This window comes from Sarcophilus harrisii, chromosome 5 (genome assembly GCF_902635505.1).
Source record: "Sarcophilus harrisii chromosome 5, mSarHar1.11, whole genome shotgun sequence".
NCBI lineage: Eukaryota > Metazoa > Chordata > Mammalia > Dasyuromorphia > Dasyuridae > Sarcophilus > Sarcophilus harrisii.
Window position 1 is genome coordinate 239,565,037 of NC_045430.1, and position 17,136 is coordinate 239,582,172.

Sequence of the window (17,136 nt, forward strand, 5' to 3'; positions counted from 1 at the left end):
ATTTCTTAACCAGTACAACTGTTAAGATAATTACTATTTTATAAAACAGTTTGAAATTTAATAAGCCTACACCACTTTTCTTTCATTTTTTTTCATTGATCCCCTGGATAGCTTTGAGCATTTGTTCTTTTAGATAATTTTTTTTTCTAATTCTATAAAATTATGTTGATAGTTTGATTAGCACGGCACTAAATAAATAGATCGATTTAGGTAGAATTATCATTTTTATTTATATTGGTTTGGCCTTCCCATGAACAATAAATATTTTTCCAATTATCTAGATCTGATTTTATCTGTGTGAAATGTGTTTTATATTTGTGTTCATATAGCTCCTGAATTTGTCTTGGGAGGTAGACTCCCGAGTGTTTTATGTTGTTACTTTACAGTTACTTTAAATGAAATTTTTCTTTTTATTTCTTGCTGCTGGATTTTGGTTGATAATAAATAGAAATGTTGATAACTTAAAGTGAGCTATTTTGTATCCTACAACTTGCTAAAGTTGTTAATAATTTCAAGTAGTTTTAAAATTGATTTTCTGGGATTTTCCAAGTATAATAACATCTGCACATTGTGAATTCAAAACAATAGTTTTGTTTCTATTGCTTCATTTCCTATTCAATTCCATTATTTTTTTTTTGTAATAGCTGATTCTAGTACAATATTAAATAATAGAGGTCATAATGGGAATTAGCTTCCAGAAGCTTCTAGCTTAATGATGGTGTTAGATAAATGTTATTATTTATTATATTACATCTATATATTATTATTTTTTTTAAAGTAAGCTCCATTTATTCCTGTGCTCTCTAGTGTTTTTAATAGGAATGGGTACTGTATTTGTCAAAGATTTTTTCTGCATCTATTTAGATAATTATATGATTTTTATTGATTTTGTTATTGATATGTCCAATTATGCTTATAATTTTCCTAAATATTGAACCAGCCTTACATTCTTTGTCCCCCCTGAGGCAATTTGGGGTAAGTGCCTTGCCCAGTCACACAGCTAGAATATTAAGTGTCTGAGACCAGATTTGAACTCAGGTCCTTCTGATTTCAGGGCTGGTGCTCTATCCATTGCAGCACCTGGCTGTCCCCAGTCCTACATTCCTGATAAAAATCTTACCTGGCCATAGTGTATGATCCTTGTGATATATTGCTATAAATTCTTTGCTAGTATTTTATTAAAAGTTTTGTATCAATATTCATTAGGAAAAATGATCTATAATTCATGTTCTCTTTTTTGGTTCTTCCTGGCTTGGGTATCAGCACCATATTTGTGTCATAAAATGAATTTGGTAGGAGTCCTTCATCCTATTTTCCCAAATAGTTTATATAGTATTGAGATTAATTGCTCTTTAAATACTTGGTAGAGTTCACTTGTGAATTCATCTGGTTCTAAGGATTTTTCCTCATTTGGAGGCTTGTTCAAGTTCTTTTTCTTAGATTAAGTTGAGTATTTTGTTTGTTCTTCTATTATTCTGACTAATTTATATTTTTGTAAATATTTATTCATTTCAATTAAATTGTCAAATTTATTGGCACAAATTGGACAAAAGGGGTTATAACAATTGTCTTAATCTACTGTTCTTTGGTGGTGAATTCATTACTTTCATTTTTATATTAGTAATTTGATCTTTCTTTTTAAAATTCAAATTAAGCAATGGGTTTATCTAATTTATTGTTCTTTTCATAAAATCATTTTCTAGATTTATTAGTTCATTGGTTTTCTTACTTTCAATTTTATTAATCTTTCCTTTGACTTTTAGAATGTCTAATTTGATGTTTAATTGAGGATTTTTAATTTTTTTCTTTTTCTAGTTTTTTAGTTGCATGCCCAATTCATTGATCTTCTTTTTCTCTATTTGGTTGATGTAAGCAATTAAAGATATAAATTTTTCTTAGGTATCACTTTGGCTGCATCCTATAAATTTTGATATGTTCTCTCCTTGTCATTATTTTCTTTAATGAAATTATTGTTTAGTTTATATGATTTATTCTTTGACCCACTTTTCAAAGCATTAGATTATGTAATTTCTTTTTTTTTTCCTGAGGCAATTGAGGTTAAGTTCCTTGCTCTGGGTCACACAGCTAGGAAGTATTAAGAGGTCACATTTGAACTCAGGTCCTCTTGACTTCAGGGTTGGTGTCCCAGATTATGCAATTTCTAATTAAGTTTTAACCTCTCTTTCCGTTGTCCATTACTGAATCTAAGTTTTGATTTCATTATGATCTGAAAAGGATATGTTTACTATTTCTGCTTTTCTGCATTTGGTTGTGAGGACTTTATTGTCCTAATAGATGGTCAATTTTTGTATAGGTGCCATATGCTGCTGGCAAAAATGTATATATATTTCTTTCTATTCCTGTTGATTTTCTCCAGAGATTTATCACATCTAACTTTCCCAGAATTTTATTTACCTCTTTATTTCTTGTTTGTTTTTTGGTTAGCTTTTTCTAGTTCTGAGATGGGAGAACTGAGGTCCTCAACTAATATAGTTTTCTAGAGAGTGATTTCTTTCTCCTCAAATTACTAATTGACTTTACAGGTTGTATCTCTTTTTTTTATTTTTATTTAATAGCCTTTTATTTACAGGATATATACATGGGTAACTTTACAGCATTAACAATTGCCAAACCTCTTGTTCCAATTTTTCACCTCTTACCCCCCCCCACCCCCTCCCCTAAATGGCAGGATGACCAGTAGATGTTAAATATATTAAAATATAACTTAGATACACAATAAGTATACATGACCAAAACATTATTTTGCTGTACAAAAAGAATCAGACTCTGAATTATTGTACAATTAGCTTGTGAAGGAAATCAAAGATGCAGGTGTGCATAAATATAGGGATTGGGAATTCAATGTAATGGTTTTTAGTCATCTCCCAGAGTTCTTTTTCTGGGTATAGCTAGTTCAGTTCATTACTGCTCCATTAGAAATGATTTGGTTGATCTCGTTGCTGAGGATGGCCTGATCCATCAGAACTGGTCATCATCTAGTATTGTTGTTGAAGTATATAATGATCTCCTGGTCCTGCTCATTTCATTCAGCATCAGTTCGTGTAAGTCTCTCCAGGCCTTTTACAGGTTGTATCTCAAGGAGAATGTAAATTTTAGAATTGGAGCTCATGGATCCAGAGCTGAGAAGAAACCTCAGAGATCAGCTATTTCAAATCCCTCCTTTTGTGGATGCAGAAAATGAGGTTCAAAAATGGCAAGCGCTAAGGTCAAACAGTAGCAGAACTGGGATTCAAACTTACATTGATTTCACATCAACCTTTTCTCCTACACCCTGTTACAGTTTTCTGCCCATTTCTGTTTTTGAAGAGCCTATCATCGTATATTGCACAGCTCCACTCCTTCTCTGTATTTCTGATTTCAGTGTGGTAAAGAATTTCCTCTATCAGTAAGTAATTAAAAACAATTCTGCAATTTATAATTTTAGTGAATGATTTGGTGTACTGAGCGATTGAGTGACTAGTTTCAGATTACAGTTAGCAGGTGTCAGAGGCAAAAATTTAAATCCTAGTATACCACTTATTGTGTATCTAAGTTATATTTTAATATATTTAACATCTACTGGTCATCCTGCCATTTAGGGGAGGGGGTGGGGGGGGGGGTAAGAGGTGAAAAATTGGAACAAGAGGTTTGGCAATTGTTAATGTTGTAAAGTTACCCATGTATATATCCTGTAAATTAAAGGCTATTAAATTAAAAAAAAAAAAAAAAAAAGAAAAAAAAAAATAAATGCTAGTATACCAATTTCTGCAAATTATTAAGCACCTTGGAAAGTGAAGGTGCTTAATTAAATGCCAGCTGAATTGAATGACACATTACATTTTAAGGAATCATCACTATAAGAACAATAAACTTCAAAAATGAAATATGCCATAGAAAAACATGATTAATAATGTCTCTTTTGGACTTGACTGTCTCCCAATATTTGCATGCCAGTCATTTTTTAATCAGATCACAAACATACTTTGTTCTATTGTCCAGTTGTATCTCTGCAAATATGCCTTAGGATAAAAAAAATCCTTTACATCAGCAGAAAGTGAAAAGTAAAACTCATCTGCTTGAATTTCCTTTCTCCCTCTCTGCATTGCTGATGTTTCTGTGCTCAAAGGGCAGAGTTTATTCATCTTAGTGTTAAAAGTTTAAAGGGGGATACCTTGACTTGAAGTACTTGGCAGCAAAATTGGGACAAAGGGCTATAAAGGGAAGAAATGATTTTTTTTCTATCTCCAAATATCTGATTTGGACATCTGCTTTTAATGATTAAAGGAAAGTATTTTTGTAATGTAAAATTAAGTGATATTCTACCTAGATTTCTTTTAAAAGGCTGAAAACAATTTATAATGTAAAATAAAAACTGCTATTAGATTTTCCCCCTCTCCTTTCTCCTTATGCTTCTCTTAGTGTGTTGTGTGTGGTGTTTCAAACAGTGTTCGATGCCTAGTCACCAAGAGAAGATTAGTTGAGATTAATTTAGATTATAAACGTATTTCTACTACCCATGTACATATAAATTGGAAATGAACCATTTTATGTAGATCCTATATAAATGACAGTTATAAAAAAACAGTAATTTGTAAAAGCCTCGGATTGCTTGAAAGATACAAAATGGAGTCTAAATTTCACAACTAAGAATCTGGGGAAGGATGAAAGTGAGCAACAAGATGAAAGGATATGTCAAGAAATCCATTTAAGACTACTGAGTTTCTTTAGTAGCAATCAGAGAACATCTCTAGTCTGATTGACAGAAATGAGCAAGACAACTTTTTTAATGAATGGGTATTCTGCCCAGATAACCAAAAGCATGGTACCTCCCTCCTATCTGGGTTTAACAAAACTGATCTATATCCCTATGATCTTGGTCCTCCTAATGGTGGATATGTAGGAGATGTAGCACAGACATCTATGATGATCTGTCCACATATTTTAAGATATTTTACCTGGGATCCTTTGTGTTGTCACACAAATACCCATGTTTGTGTGAAAGAATTTCAGTAGACAATTATTTTAATGCTGTATTTTTTCCTCTTAAAATTATTCTCATATAAATAACTCTTTAGGCATATTATAATAGGTCACATTTCAAAGTATTACTAGCACTCCTTGGTGGATAGCATAATTGACAACCTTGAAGACTGCCATCACGAAAGAGGAGTTTTCATTTGGGTCAGGATTGTTCTCAATCAAACTTGGGAATTGCATTATATGTGAGGGAACACCAAATAAGAAAGGATTCTAGACTAGCTATTTATCATTATTATTTTTTTGTGTACTGTTGATCTGTGATTTCTGATTAACAACATTAAAATTGAGAGGGGATTTTGTAATAGAACACATCTGAAGTCACAGAATCTAAACTCTCCGACTATTGTGGGTTTGGTTTGACATTTTAGGGAATTAATTCTATGAAAGATAAGCAATGATTGAAATGAAAACAGTAATGCAGTTTTGTATTTTTTCAAAGTGTAAAAATAATAGAATTCTTTAAACAACTCTTTGCAGCAGCAGTACAAAATATTAACAACATAACAAAGAAAGATTCAACCCCATGATTCAGCATTTCTATACTGGCCCCAAACTAATGAATGAATCTTGCTTTGATTTCTTATTATCACTTAATTTGGCCATAATAATAAAAGTTGAAAAGTAACAAAATAGGAGAGTTGAATACAAGAGTAAACAAGGTTGTACAGTTCTGTAGGACCCAGTAAAAGAAAAAGACAGAATAGTGTTCTCTTATTTTGAACCAAACATATAATAGAAATCTATAGCATTTTGATGTGGAAGTGGTATACTCAACGTAGGTTTGAACAATATTATACTAAGTCAAAAAATATTCAATTTTTATTATAGGTTATTATATTTTATAAAACACTCATTTCAGGAATTCCCCACCCCCAATCCTCTTTGGTCACAGCATTTTATTTTTTTTTTTTTAAAGCAAGGGAAATCAACTACTTTCTGAAGGAGACTAGAAATAAAAAATAAATCTGCTTAGACATTTGTGTAAGAAAAAACAAGAACAAAATACTAGCTAGCCCCAATATTCCCATAAGTTTCATAATGCATGGGATATTGGTATATCTTCCATAAGTCTTGCTCCTTCTCTTCTGGAGATATTGAATTCTATGGGTAGAGATCCAGTCATAGCAGAAGCATCATTATATACTTCAACAACAATACTAGATGATGACCAGTTCTGATGGATCAGGCTAGCTATACCCAGAAAAAGAACTCTGGGAGATGACTAAAAACCATTACATTGAATTCCCAATCCATATATTTATGCACACCTGCATCTTTGATTTCCTTCACAAGCTAATTGTACAATAATTCAGAGTCTGATTCTTTTTGTACAGCAAAATAATGTTTTGGTCATATATACTTATTGTGTATCTAAGTTATATTTTAATATATTTAACATCTACTGGTCATCCTGCCATTTAGGGAAGGGGGTGGGGGGGGGGTAAGAGGTGAAAAATTGGAACAAGAGGTTTGGCAATTGTTAATGCTGTAAAGTTACCCATGTATATATCCTGTAAATAAAAGGCTATTAAATAAACAAAAAAAAAAAAAAAAGAAGTTGATGGCTACAATTCCCTTTTTAACAACAATTAGAGGAAATATTTAACTTATGAAATGTACAGAGTTAAAGGAGTTCACATGCGCTTTGCTCCACTTTGAACGTTGACCATTGAAAAATAGATGCCTTTCTGAGCCAGCAGCTGTTGGTGTGTTCCTTGTTCTTTGACCATGCCATTCTGGAAAACCACGATAAGGTCAGCATTCTGGATGGTGGAGAGGCGGTGAGCGATCACAATACACGTACGACCTTCTCTGGCCTTGTCCAGGGCTTCTTGGACAACCTATTCAGTGATTACATACAAGGTTATTTTAAAGAGAAAAATCAATTCTAACTTTACAATTCTTTCTCTCCCAATATTCTTTTCACTTCATTTCCCTAATAAAAAGGAAGATTTTGTACAACTAAGAACTGGGTAGATAAAGAGATCATTTTACAATTAACACTTTTTTTTGTTTCTAAATATTGTAATTTTTCTCATTTGCACATAAAAATAATTTTCCATATTTGTTTTTCAAATTTGAGTTCCAAATTCTCTCCCTCCCTTCATCCCCTTTTCCTCCTTTAGACAGTAAGCAATTAGATATGTTATACATGTGTAATCATAATAGACATATTAATACTTGTTTCTCTTAGTGAGATCATTCCACTGGCAAAAACACTTATTAAAATATATTTGTATCTATATTCTGCATGTGGTACCATGTTGTGTTTGAATACATATAAACCAAGGCCCTTGGGAGGCTTTTGGCCTGCCTTAGCAACAAGATAGGTAGAAAAATTTGGATGCTTCAATAACCCCAGGTCTTTGAAGTAAGAGTAATCTCTGAAAGACTGAAATAATCTTTTGCTATTTGCAAGTTATAGATACAGTTCAAGAAATTTGTGTGTATTTGGTTTCCCTCTCACACAAAACAATAACAAAACAACAACAATAAAAATGACTGTTCAAGCCTAAGTCCTAAATAGACATCAGTAAAGTGTTATGACTCTCTCCTCCTCTCTATATTCAGTTGCAGGTTCTGTGTTGAACCTGACAACTGGGAAGAGAAAATGAAGAATCTATTCAAATCTCAAAGTAATGATTCAAGGTATGCTGTATAAGGAAAAAAGGAGTCAGTTACCAGTTATGATGGTTCTCAACCTCTGATTTTCCTTGTTCCTTTCATATCATTTGTGGAGGGAATTCTTAATACACGTGTTAGACACTTTTATCATCAATACATAATAGGGACATGTCTATAAATTATACTCCAAAATTCTGGCCCTCTACAGATAACCACTAATTGAGATAATGAATCTCCGAAAGCCGTCACCTGTATTCAAATCCACACTATTTAAAAGTTGTAATTATAGAACAATAGGATCATAAGTTCTAGTTCAATGGAAATATGCCATTCAAATATGAATAATGTGACTGCTTCAGAGGGATTACTCACTCTCATTAATGGGGACCCAACTGTACAGTCTTGCAGAGCTGGGTGGAGAACTGAGTCCTTAAGTAACTGGTCCAGAATATGGGCTACAGGCATAGAATCAGAAAACCTGGGCTCAAATCTGAACACTTACCAGGGGATCACTTAGCCTCTGGTCTACTTTAGTTTTTTCAACTGTAAAATGGGATTAATAATAGCAACTAACTCACAGCATTGTTATTAGGATGAAATGAACAAAAAGCCTAGGATAATTCCTGGCACTTAGTAGGTGCTTAATAGATGCACATTATCTTCTGTTTCCTTTATGCTACTTCTACCCTCTAGGACTGAAAATATACTATGTATATGAAGTCAAAGAAAATGGCTCTTTCAGAGCATAAGTACAGTAAGCCATACCTTTTCACTTTCTGTATCCAGGGCTGAAGTTGCTTCATCCAATAGCAGGATCTGAGGATTTCTGATGAGGGCTCGAGCAATAGCAATACGCTGTTTCTGACCTCCTGAGAGCTGAGTCCCTTTGTCTCCTACCTTGGTTTCATATTTCTGTATTGAAAGTTAAATTTAGTTACCATCAAAAATGTAGATGCTAGTAAAAATAAAAGTTATTATCTTGACAGTGAGTTTGCAGTAAAAGAGATTTTGCTTCTTTGTGGTAAATTTAAATGAAAAAATTATTATACCAAAAGCAAGCAAGAAGAAAACTGCTAAAATAATAGAGAATAATAAAAAAAATAGAGAATAACAAAATCAAATTACAAAAATGAAGATTGAGAAAATGAGTCAAAAAACCATAGAGATCAAGGTACACACATCTACAGCCAACAAAATCAAAAGTTTCAATAATAGCTCACATTAATGTAGTGCTTCAAAATTTATAAAATGATTTAAATAATTTCTTTGATTCTCATACCAATGCTGTCACATGGTATTATTGTTTCAGTTTGAAAAGGAGGTTAAGTGACTTTAGAAAAATGTATTCATTATTATCAATAACTACATTTTATATTATTTTTCCGTTTATGATGGAAAAACTGTAAGTCACATTGTAGTGTTCTCTTCTTTTCTCAAATATAATCATTCTCTCTAGGAGGAGGTTTCTTGGGGAGGTTTCTGGAGGCAGCCTTTGTTTCAGTTTGAAGTAATAATCACCTCAAATGCAGCCAGGGATTAAAGTATAGTCTTTTATTGTCAATTCCAAAATAGCCTGGTAGCTTTCTTTGGTTCTGAGAGAGACCTCTCGTTGCTAATCTTTTGCCTCTAGCTCAACTCCGACTCCTGGCTTCTCAGTCCTTCCAATTCAATCCTCACTGACTCCCGTGAGCTTCTTAAATATGATCCCTTAAAGGTGTGAACCCAGAGGTTGACTCCTCCTCTGAGAGTGGCATTGTGGGAGGTGTAAATTCACAAAGTTACAAAGTTAACCTTGTGAATCTCCCCTACTTGTGAACTCCAATGTGTGAGCTAATATGTAAACTCTCTTAAAGTAGGAGCTCCAAAGCTGTGAAACAAATACATAAGCATTGTTTCAATCAACTCTAATGACTTAACACCTTGTTTCAAGTTTTGGCTCATAACATTACATGATTATATTATTTGATATACTTTAATAAGAATACAAGCATATATGTATGTTGGAAACAATGTTTATAAAGATAGAAAGAAAAAAATAGAAAGAAAAATCTTCCTTAATGTAATTTTGAATCACCTTCCCAGTGCTTTAGAGGCAATGCTTTGTGACCGAATTGCAGGAGAGCCATCAGTAGAAGTAAAGAGAGGGTATCTTCCACACTAAGAATTCTCCATACTGGTCAGTCACTCAATAAATACTCACCAACCACCTCCTCTATACCAAGCACCAAAAAGAATTATAGAAAAAAATCTGCACCTACAAGCACTAGAATAATGAATATTCTCTTTCTGAAATAAAGACTTAACTAGTATCACATACAATGGAGAATTAGAGACATAGCCATTAAAAAGATAGAAAAAGCTATTCACCGATGCTATTAATATCCTACATAGTTTTAAGAATGTTAGGTATAGCTCTAAGGCAAGAAAATAGAACTGAAAGGAATAAACATTAGCAAAGAAGGTAACTCTATCTGGTGAGGACAGAAAGGTATAATTAGATAGTCTCCAGAGATTCAACAAGGAAGGTAATCAAAGCTTTTCAAAGATATTAATTAGAATGTAAAATATAATGCCTCCTTTCTTCACCTCCCCCCAATAGCCACCATTCCATATATCACTAAAAGAAACCAGGAGAGATTAATAGAAAGATAAATACAATTTATAATTACTAATGAAATATACTAAATATTTAAGTATTTTAAGGCATGCACAAGGACTAAAGGAAAATGTCTCTAAAAACCATTTTAATAGAAATAATGAAATAATTAGAGAGAAATATCCCATTTGTGGCTGAATTAAGACAGCAAGTAAAACATCAATTTGATTCAAATTAACTTGTAATTTGATGCAATACTAATTACGTATCATAGAAGAACTTCATAGATTAGTTAAACCCTAACAATATATATATGGAAGACTTGCAAGAAATAATGAAAAGTGAAATAAGCAAAAGCAAGAGAACACTATGTAGTAATAGCAATATTTTTAAAGTACAAGTTTGAGTAACTAGGTCATTTTGACTATTATGAATACTCAAATTAAGTGTAATGAACCTGTTAAGAAAGATGTTATCTGTATCTGGAGATAAAACTGATAAAATAAATGTATAGAATGAGTTTACATAAGCACACTCACATATATACATACAGATAGACATTTATGTATAATGGTAGCCATATTAAAAGAGAGAGGGAAGAAAAAAAGAAAAAAATTACATAGTGAAGAAAATTTTATATATTGGAAATGCAGTTACATGCAATCATTTTTTTTTAAATTTTACCATGTTATGGAAATGTTGGTTTCATTTCTTAAAATAAAATAAAATTTTGAAAGAAATACAATGTTTCAGGAGAATTATGGAGGAGAAATGAGGAAAGGAGATAAGCACTGGCAGGTTTGTTTGCTGAAAAAAGAGATGAAGAGGAAAGAATAATCTAAAAATTGAACTATAGACTTATAACCACTATAATTATTTACCAGTAGCTAAGTCTAAGATTATAGTACCAATACATATTCAAAAGCAGAAGTTAAGGATACATCCATACAGAGAAAACCAGAGTTTTTAGCTAGTCCAATAATGAGTTTTGGTTTTGCTCCTTGAAATTAACAATGTGACATATATGATAATTTTTTTCTTAATATAAATAGAAAAACACTTTAAAATGGTAGAAAACAAAGTCATTTTTATCACCATTTTTGGAGCACTGAATACTTCTCTAAGATAGGTGATCTAGTAGATAGAGCAATGGATTTGAAGTTAAGAAGACCTAACCTCAAGTATACCCTCGAACACTCATTAATTGTGTGATCAGGCAAGTGATTAACCCCTCTGCCTCAAAATAGGGATAATAATGGCATGATAATCCCTAAGGGTGCTGTAAGTAAAAAAAAACAAAAAAAAAACTATATATATATATAAAATATTTGTACAGCACTATGAAAACTTCAAGGTATATATCAATGGTAATTATTGTTATTGTCGTTATTGTGATTTTGTCCCCACAAAAATTAATGTATAATTCTGTTAAGGACCATGCCTAAGTGAAGGGACAGATCAATTCTCCAAGAGCCTCCACAGCTGTGGATCATAACATCTGAAAGAGTTGCGGGGCAGCCTTTGCTGATACAGGTGTTCCTTGTGGATGGGGAATGAAATAAATCAGAGATGGAAGAGGAGAGAGGTCAGACAACGCAGCAGGTTCTCAGTGGAGAGGTCAGAGAACAGCAACGGCCTCTCAGGCTTTGTATTGTCATCTTCCTCTGACGTGAAGAGATCCATTCTCTGAGTTAGATCTCCAGGAGCCACTGGCAGGTGGCTCCCATAGCACAACATAATTTAAGTGATTTAATGGAATGGATACAGAGTAATCAAAGCTGGAAGAAGGTGACCAGTACACAGGGTGAATGTAAGGTAGAAGAGCTTTGATATGGAACATGGTGGGAAGAAACTCAACTTTAATGATATCATAGACACTTCTAGGTATGCACCACTGAGGCATGCATGTGTGTGTGTGTGTGTGTGTGTGTTAAGATCTGTAGGGAGTGATAATTTGATCCACTGAGCAATAGACATATGTACTACGTAAAAATCACTTATTAATTGTGTACATAGCACAGTTATCTTAACTATGACCAAAGGGTGGTGCTCTTGGCATAGTTAAATAAAAAGCACCCTAAAATAATTTTTATTATTTAATACTAGTCTCTTTATTCCTAGGATACCCAGCAATGAGAAGCCGCACAATATGGCACCTAAAAGAGAGAGGGCTCAGGGATAGCTCTGAGATACTTGTTTGCTGACTTTCATTGATACAAGAAGATTCCATCTTGGAGTTCCTTACATTGATAAAAATCTGAGACGCAGACCATTTCCTCCCCATCTTCCAACAAAATATACCTACCTGTTGCATATTTTTAAGTAGGTTTTATCAATTAAGAAATGTCATTCAAAGACTCCATTTTTAAAAAGTATTCTTTTTCTTCAGATTTCAAAGCTCCTACTTCTAGAGGAGAAGAAACTTTAGAGATCATCAAATTGAACCCTTTTTTTTTTTTTCCTAGAAGAAACTGAATTTGAGAGAGGAATTCCAGAGGATCTGAGGCCATGTGGTCTGACCCCCAATGTATGATCCTCTGTGGAGGTTAAGTGTCTTATCAGAGAGCACAAGGGTAGTGTGACAGATTGAACTTAAACCAAGCTCATCTGACTCTAGTGCCAAACTGGATTTTACCAACCTTACAATCATCTGTGCCTGTAAACTTATTTGAAAATATTTTGATAACTGTCCGCTACTTCTTCACTTAAAAACATTATTTGGACTATAACATATTTAACATGTATAAGACTGCTTGCCATCAAAAGGAGGGGGTGGAGGGAGGAAAGGGAAAAGTTGGAACAGAAGTGAGTGCAAGGGATAATGTTGTAAAAAAAAAAAAAAAAAATTACCTATGCATATGTACTGTCAATAAAAGTTATATTAAAAAAAAATTGTTTTGAGGAGCGGTCTCAAAAAATCCTATGCCATATAAGACGATAAGAACCCCTGGTCTACATGATTTGTTAATTTGTTATGAATATTTTGGTCTGGGAGGAGGCAGGGAGAAATATGGGACAAACTCGCCATAATGGGAATAGACTGATGTCAAGAAAAGTCTCCTATAAACCCAAGAATCTGTTTTCCATAGATCTATCAGGCTGAAGCCTTCACCAAATTTCTTGCCTTATCCTTGACACACTGTTTAAGTAAATGTTAGTCATGTATGCAGCAAGATATTATGGAAAGACCACTGGCCTTGTATTCAGATTCTATGTTTAACATTGGGTAAGGCACGTAGTATCCCTACATCTCAGTTACTTTATTTTCAAGATGATAAATTTGGGCTAAATAACCTATGATGTCTCTTTTAGCTCTAGATCCATAATTCTATTTTTAAAAATGACCCTTAAATTCTATGAAATAGATAATCTTCATGATTTGGGAATGTAGATCACTGGCCTTGGGTTCAAAGTCTATCTGTTTTTTTCCTTTTTTTTTTACAAAATATTTAAGAAGTATTGGTTTATGAATCATGTTAGGTGAGAAAAATTAGGACAAATTTGGGAGAGTGAAAAAAACCAAAAAAGTGAACATAGCATATGTTGATTTATATTCAATCTCTATAATTCTTTTTTTCTGGATGCAGATGGCCTCTTATGCCCAAAGTCTATTTGGATTGCTTCGGATCACTGAACCACCGAGAAGAACCAAGTCTTTTATAGTTGATCAAAGCACATTCTTGCTATTGTATACAATGTATCCCTGATTCTGCTTGTTTTGCTTGATTCGTTCATGTAAATTTTTCCAGGCCTTTCTAAAAACAGCTTGTTCATCATTTTTTATAAAACAATAATATTCCATTACCTTCATATATCACAGCCAATTCAGTCATTACCCAATTGATGGGCATCCACTCATTTTCTAATTTTTTGTTACCACTGAAATAGCTGCTACAAATATTTTTGCACACGTGGGTCCTTTTTCTCCCCCTTATGACTTACTTGGGATACAGACCCAGTTGTGGCGCTGCTGGGTCAAAGAGTATGTACAATTTTATAGCCCTTATGTTCTCCATGATGGTTGGATCATTTTACAGCTTCACCAGCAATGCATTAGTGTCCCAGTTTTCCCACATCCCATCCAACATGTATCATTATCTTTTCCTGTCATCTTGGCCAATCTAAGAGGTGTGAGTTTTTGAAAGTAGTTTTAATTTGCATTTCTCTAATCAATAGTGATTCAATGCATTTTTTCATATGACTATAGATGATTTTAATTTCATCATCTGTAAATTGTTCATATCCTTTGACCATTTATCAATTGTGGAATGACTTATATTCTTAGAAATTTGACATAATTATTTATATATTTTTGAAATGAGACCTTTATCAGAAACACTTACTGTAAAGATTTTTTTTTCTCTAGTTTTGAAATTCCCTTCTAATCTTTTCTGTTGGTCTTATATGTGCAACACCTTTTTAATTTAATGTATTCAAAGTCATCTATTTTGTCTTTCATATGTTCTCTAATGGTTTTGTTATAAATTCCTCCCTTTTCCAAAGATTTGATAGGTAAATTATCACTTGCTCTCCTAATCTGTTGATGGTATCATCCTTTTAGGCCCAAATCATGTACCCATTTTGACCTTATTTTGGTAATGGGGTGTGAGATGAAGGTCAATGCCGAGTTTCTGACATTATTTTCTAGTTTTCCCAACATTTTGGTCAAATAGTAAGTCCTTATTGAGAATCAGGAGTTTGGGGGTTTATCAAATACTAGATTACTATAGCCCTAATTATGGTATCATATATGTCTAATCCATTCCACTGATCCACTACTCTATTTCTTAGCCTGTACCAAATGGTTTTGATGATTGCTGTTTTATAATATAGTTTTAGGTTTGGTACTGCTAAACCACCAACCTTTGTTTTTTTTTTTTTTCCCCCCATTAATTCCCTTGATATGCTTGACTTTTTGTTCTTCCAGATGAATTTTGTTATTATTTTTCTTAATTTTATAAAATAACTTTTGGCAGCTTGATTGGTAAGGCACTGAAATTTCAGATCAATTTAGGTAGAATTGTTATTTTTTAATATTTGCTTGACTTATCCTTTTTTTAAAATTTTTTTTATTTAATAGCCTTTTATTTACAGGTTATATGCATGGGTAACTTCACAGCATTAACAATTGCCAAACCTCTTGTTCCAATTTTTCACCTCTTACCCCCCCACCCCCTCCCCTAGATGGCAAGATGACCAGTAGATGTTAAATACATTAAAATATAAATTAGATACACAATAAGTATACATGACCAAAACGTTATTTTGCTGTACAAAAAGAATCAGACTCTGAAATATTGTACAATTAGCTTGTGAAGGAAATCAAAAATGCAGGTGGGCATAAATATAGGGATTGGGAATTCAATGTAATGGTTTTTAGTCATCTCCCAGAGTTCTTTCTCTGGGCGTGGCTGGTTCAGTTCATTACTGCTCCATTGGAAATGATTTGGTTAATCTCGTTGCTGAGGATGGCCAGGTCCGTCAGAACTGGTCATCATATAATATTGTTGTTGAAGTATATAATGATCTCCTGGTCCTGCTCATTTCATTCAGCATCAGTTCGTGTAAGTCTCTCCAGGTCTTTCTGAAATCATCCTGTTGGTCATTTCTTACAGAACAGTTATATTCCATAATATTCATATACCACAATTTATTCAGCCATTCTCCAACTGATGGACATCCATTCAGTTTCTAGTTTCTAGCCACTACAAAAAGGGCTGCCACAAACATTTGTGCACATACAGGTCCCTTTCCCTTCTTTATAATCTCTTTGGGATATAAGCCCAGTAGTAACACTGCTGTATCAAAGGGTATGCACAGTTTGATAACTTTTTGAACATGGTTCCAAACTACTCTCCAAAATGGTTGGATTCGTTCACAACTCCACCAACAATGCATCAATGTGCTTGACTTATCCTTAAAGATGATGTTCAGTCTTGTTGGGTAGTTAACTCTTGGTTATAACCCCAGGTCCTTTGCCTTCCAGAATATGCTATTCCAGGCCCTCTGATTCTTTATTTTATAAGTTGCCAGATCCTGGGTAATCATGAATGATGTTCCTTGATATTTGAATTGGTTTTCCTTGGCAGCTTGCAGTATTTTTTCCTTGTGATTGTAGTTTTGCAACAATATTCCTTGAAGTTTTCCTTCATGTATCTCTTTTCAAAGGTGATCAATGGATTCTTTCTAGAATCCTCTGTTTCTAGAATATCAGGGCAATTTTCCTTGATTGTCTTTTAAGGAATACTATCCAGGTTCCTTTTTTTTTTTTTTGGTCATGGTCTTCAGTCAGATCAGTAATTTTTAAATTGTTTCTTCTGGATCTATTTTCCAGATTAGCTGTTTTTCTAAGGAGGTATTTCACATTTTCTTTTATTTTTGCTTTCTTTGTAGTTAGTTTGACTGATTCTTTGTGTCTCAAAGTGTCATCAACTTCCATTTGCCGCCTTCTAGTTTTTAATATGTGATTTTCTTCAGTCTTTTCCCAATTTGTTAATTCTACTTTTGAAAGCATTGTTTTCTTGAGTGGATTATTTTTACATTTACCCAATTACATTTTAAAAATTGCCTTTCTTTTCCAAGATACTGACTTTTTCTCTTGCATGTCATTCATTTCTTTTCTTATTTTTTTTTTCCTTTTGCCTCTTATTTGCCTTTTAAAATATTTTATGAGGACTTCTAAGAAGATTCTTTGGGCTTGAGACCAATTCAGATTACTCTAAGATTTCCTCTGTGGACATTTTGTCCTTGTTTGAGTTGGTGTTTTGGTCTTCCTTGTCACCAACCTTGTTCATTTTTCTTCTTTTTCTTTTGGCATTTTTTCTTTTTTCCTTTTAATGTTGGGCTCTGCTTCTAGGATAAAGGGGGCACTGTCC

General features: G+C 33.2%; 1 protein-coding gene across 1 annotated transcript in view; it reads right to left on the reverse strand.

Moving 5' to 3' along the window:
* Window positions 1-6,607: 6,607 nt before the first annotated feature.
* LOC100917353 (ATP-dependent translocase ABCB1) overlaps window positions 6,608-17,136 on the reverse strand; it is a 151,724-nt gene continuing 141,195 nt past the window's right edge. Inside the window, 2 exon segments of the mRNA XM_031939944.1 lie at window positions 6,608-6,881; window positions 8,431-8,577. Of these exon segments, the coding sequence (XP_031795804.1) occupies window positions 6,675-6,881; window positions 8,431-8,577 (354 nt within the window). The 3' untranslated portion in view covers window positions 6,608-6,674.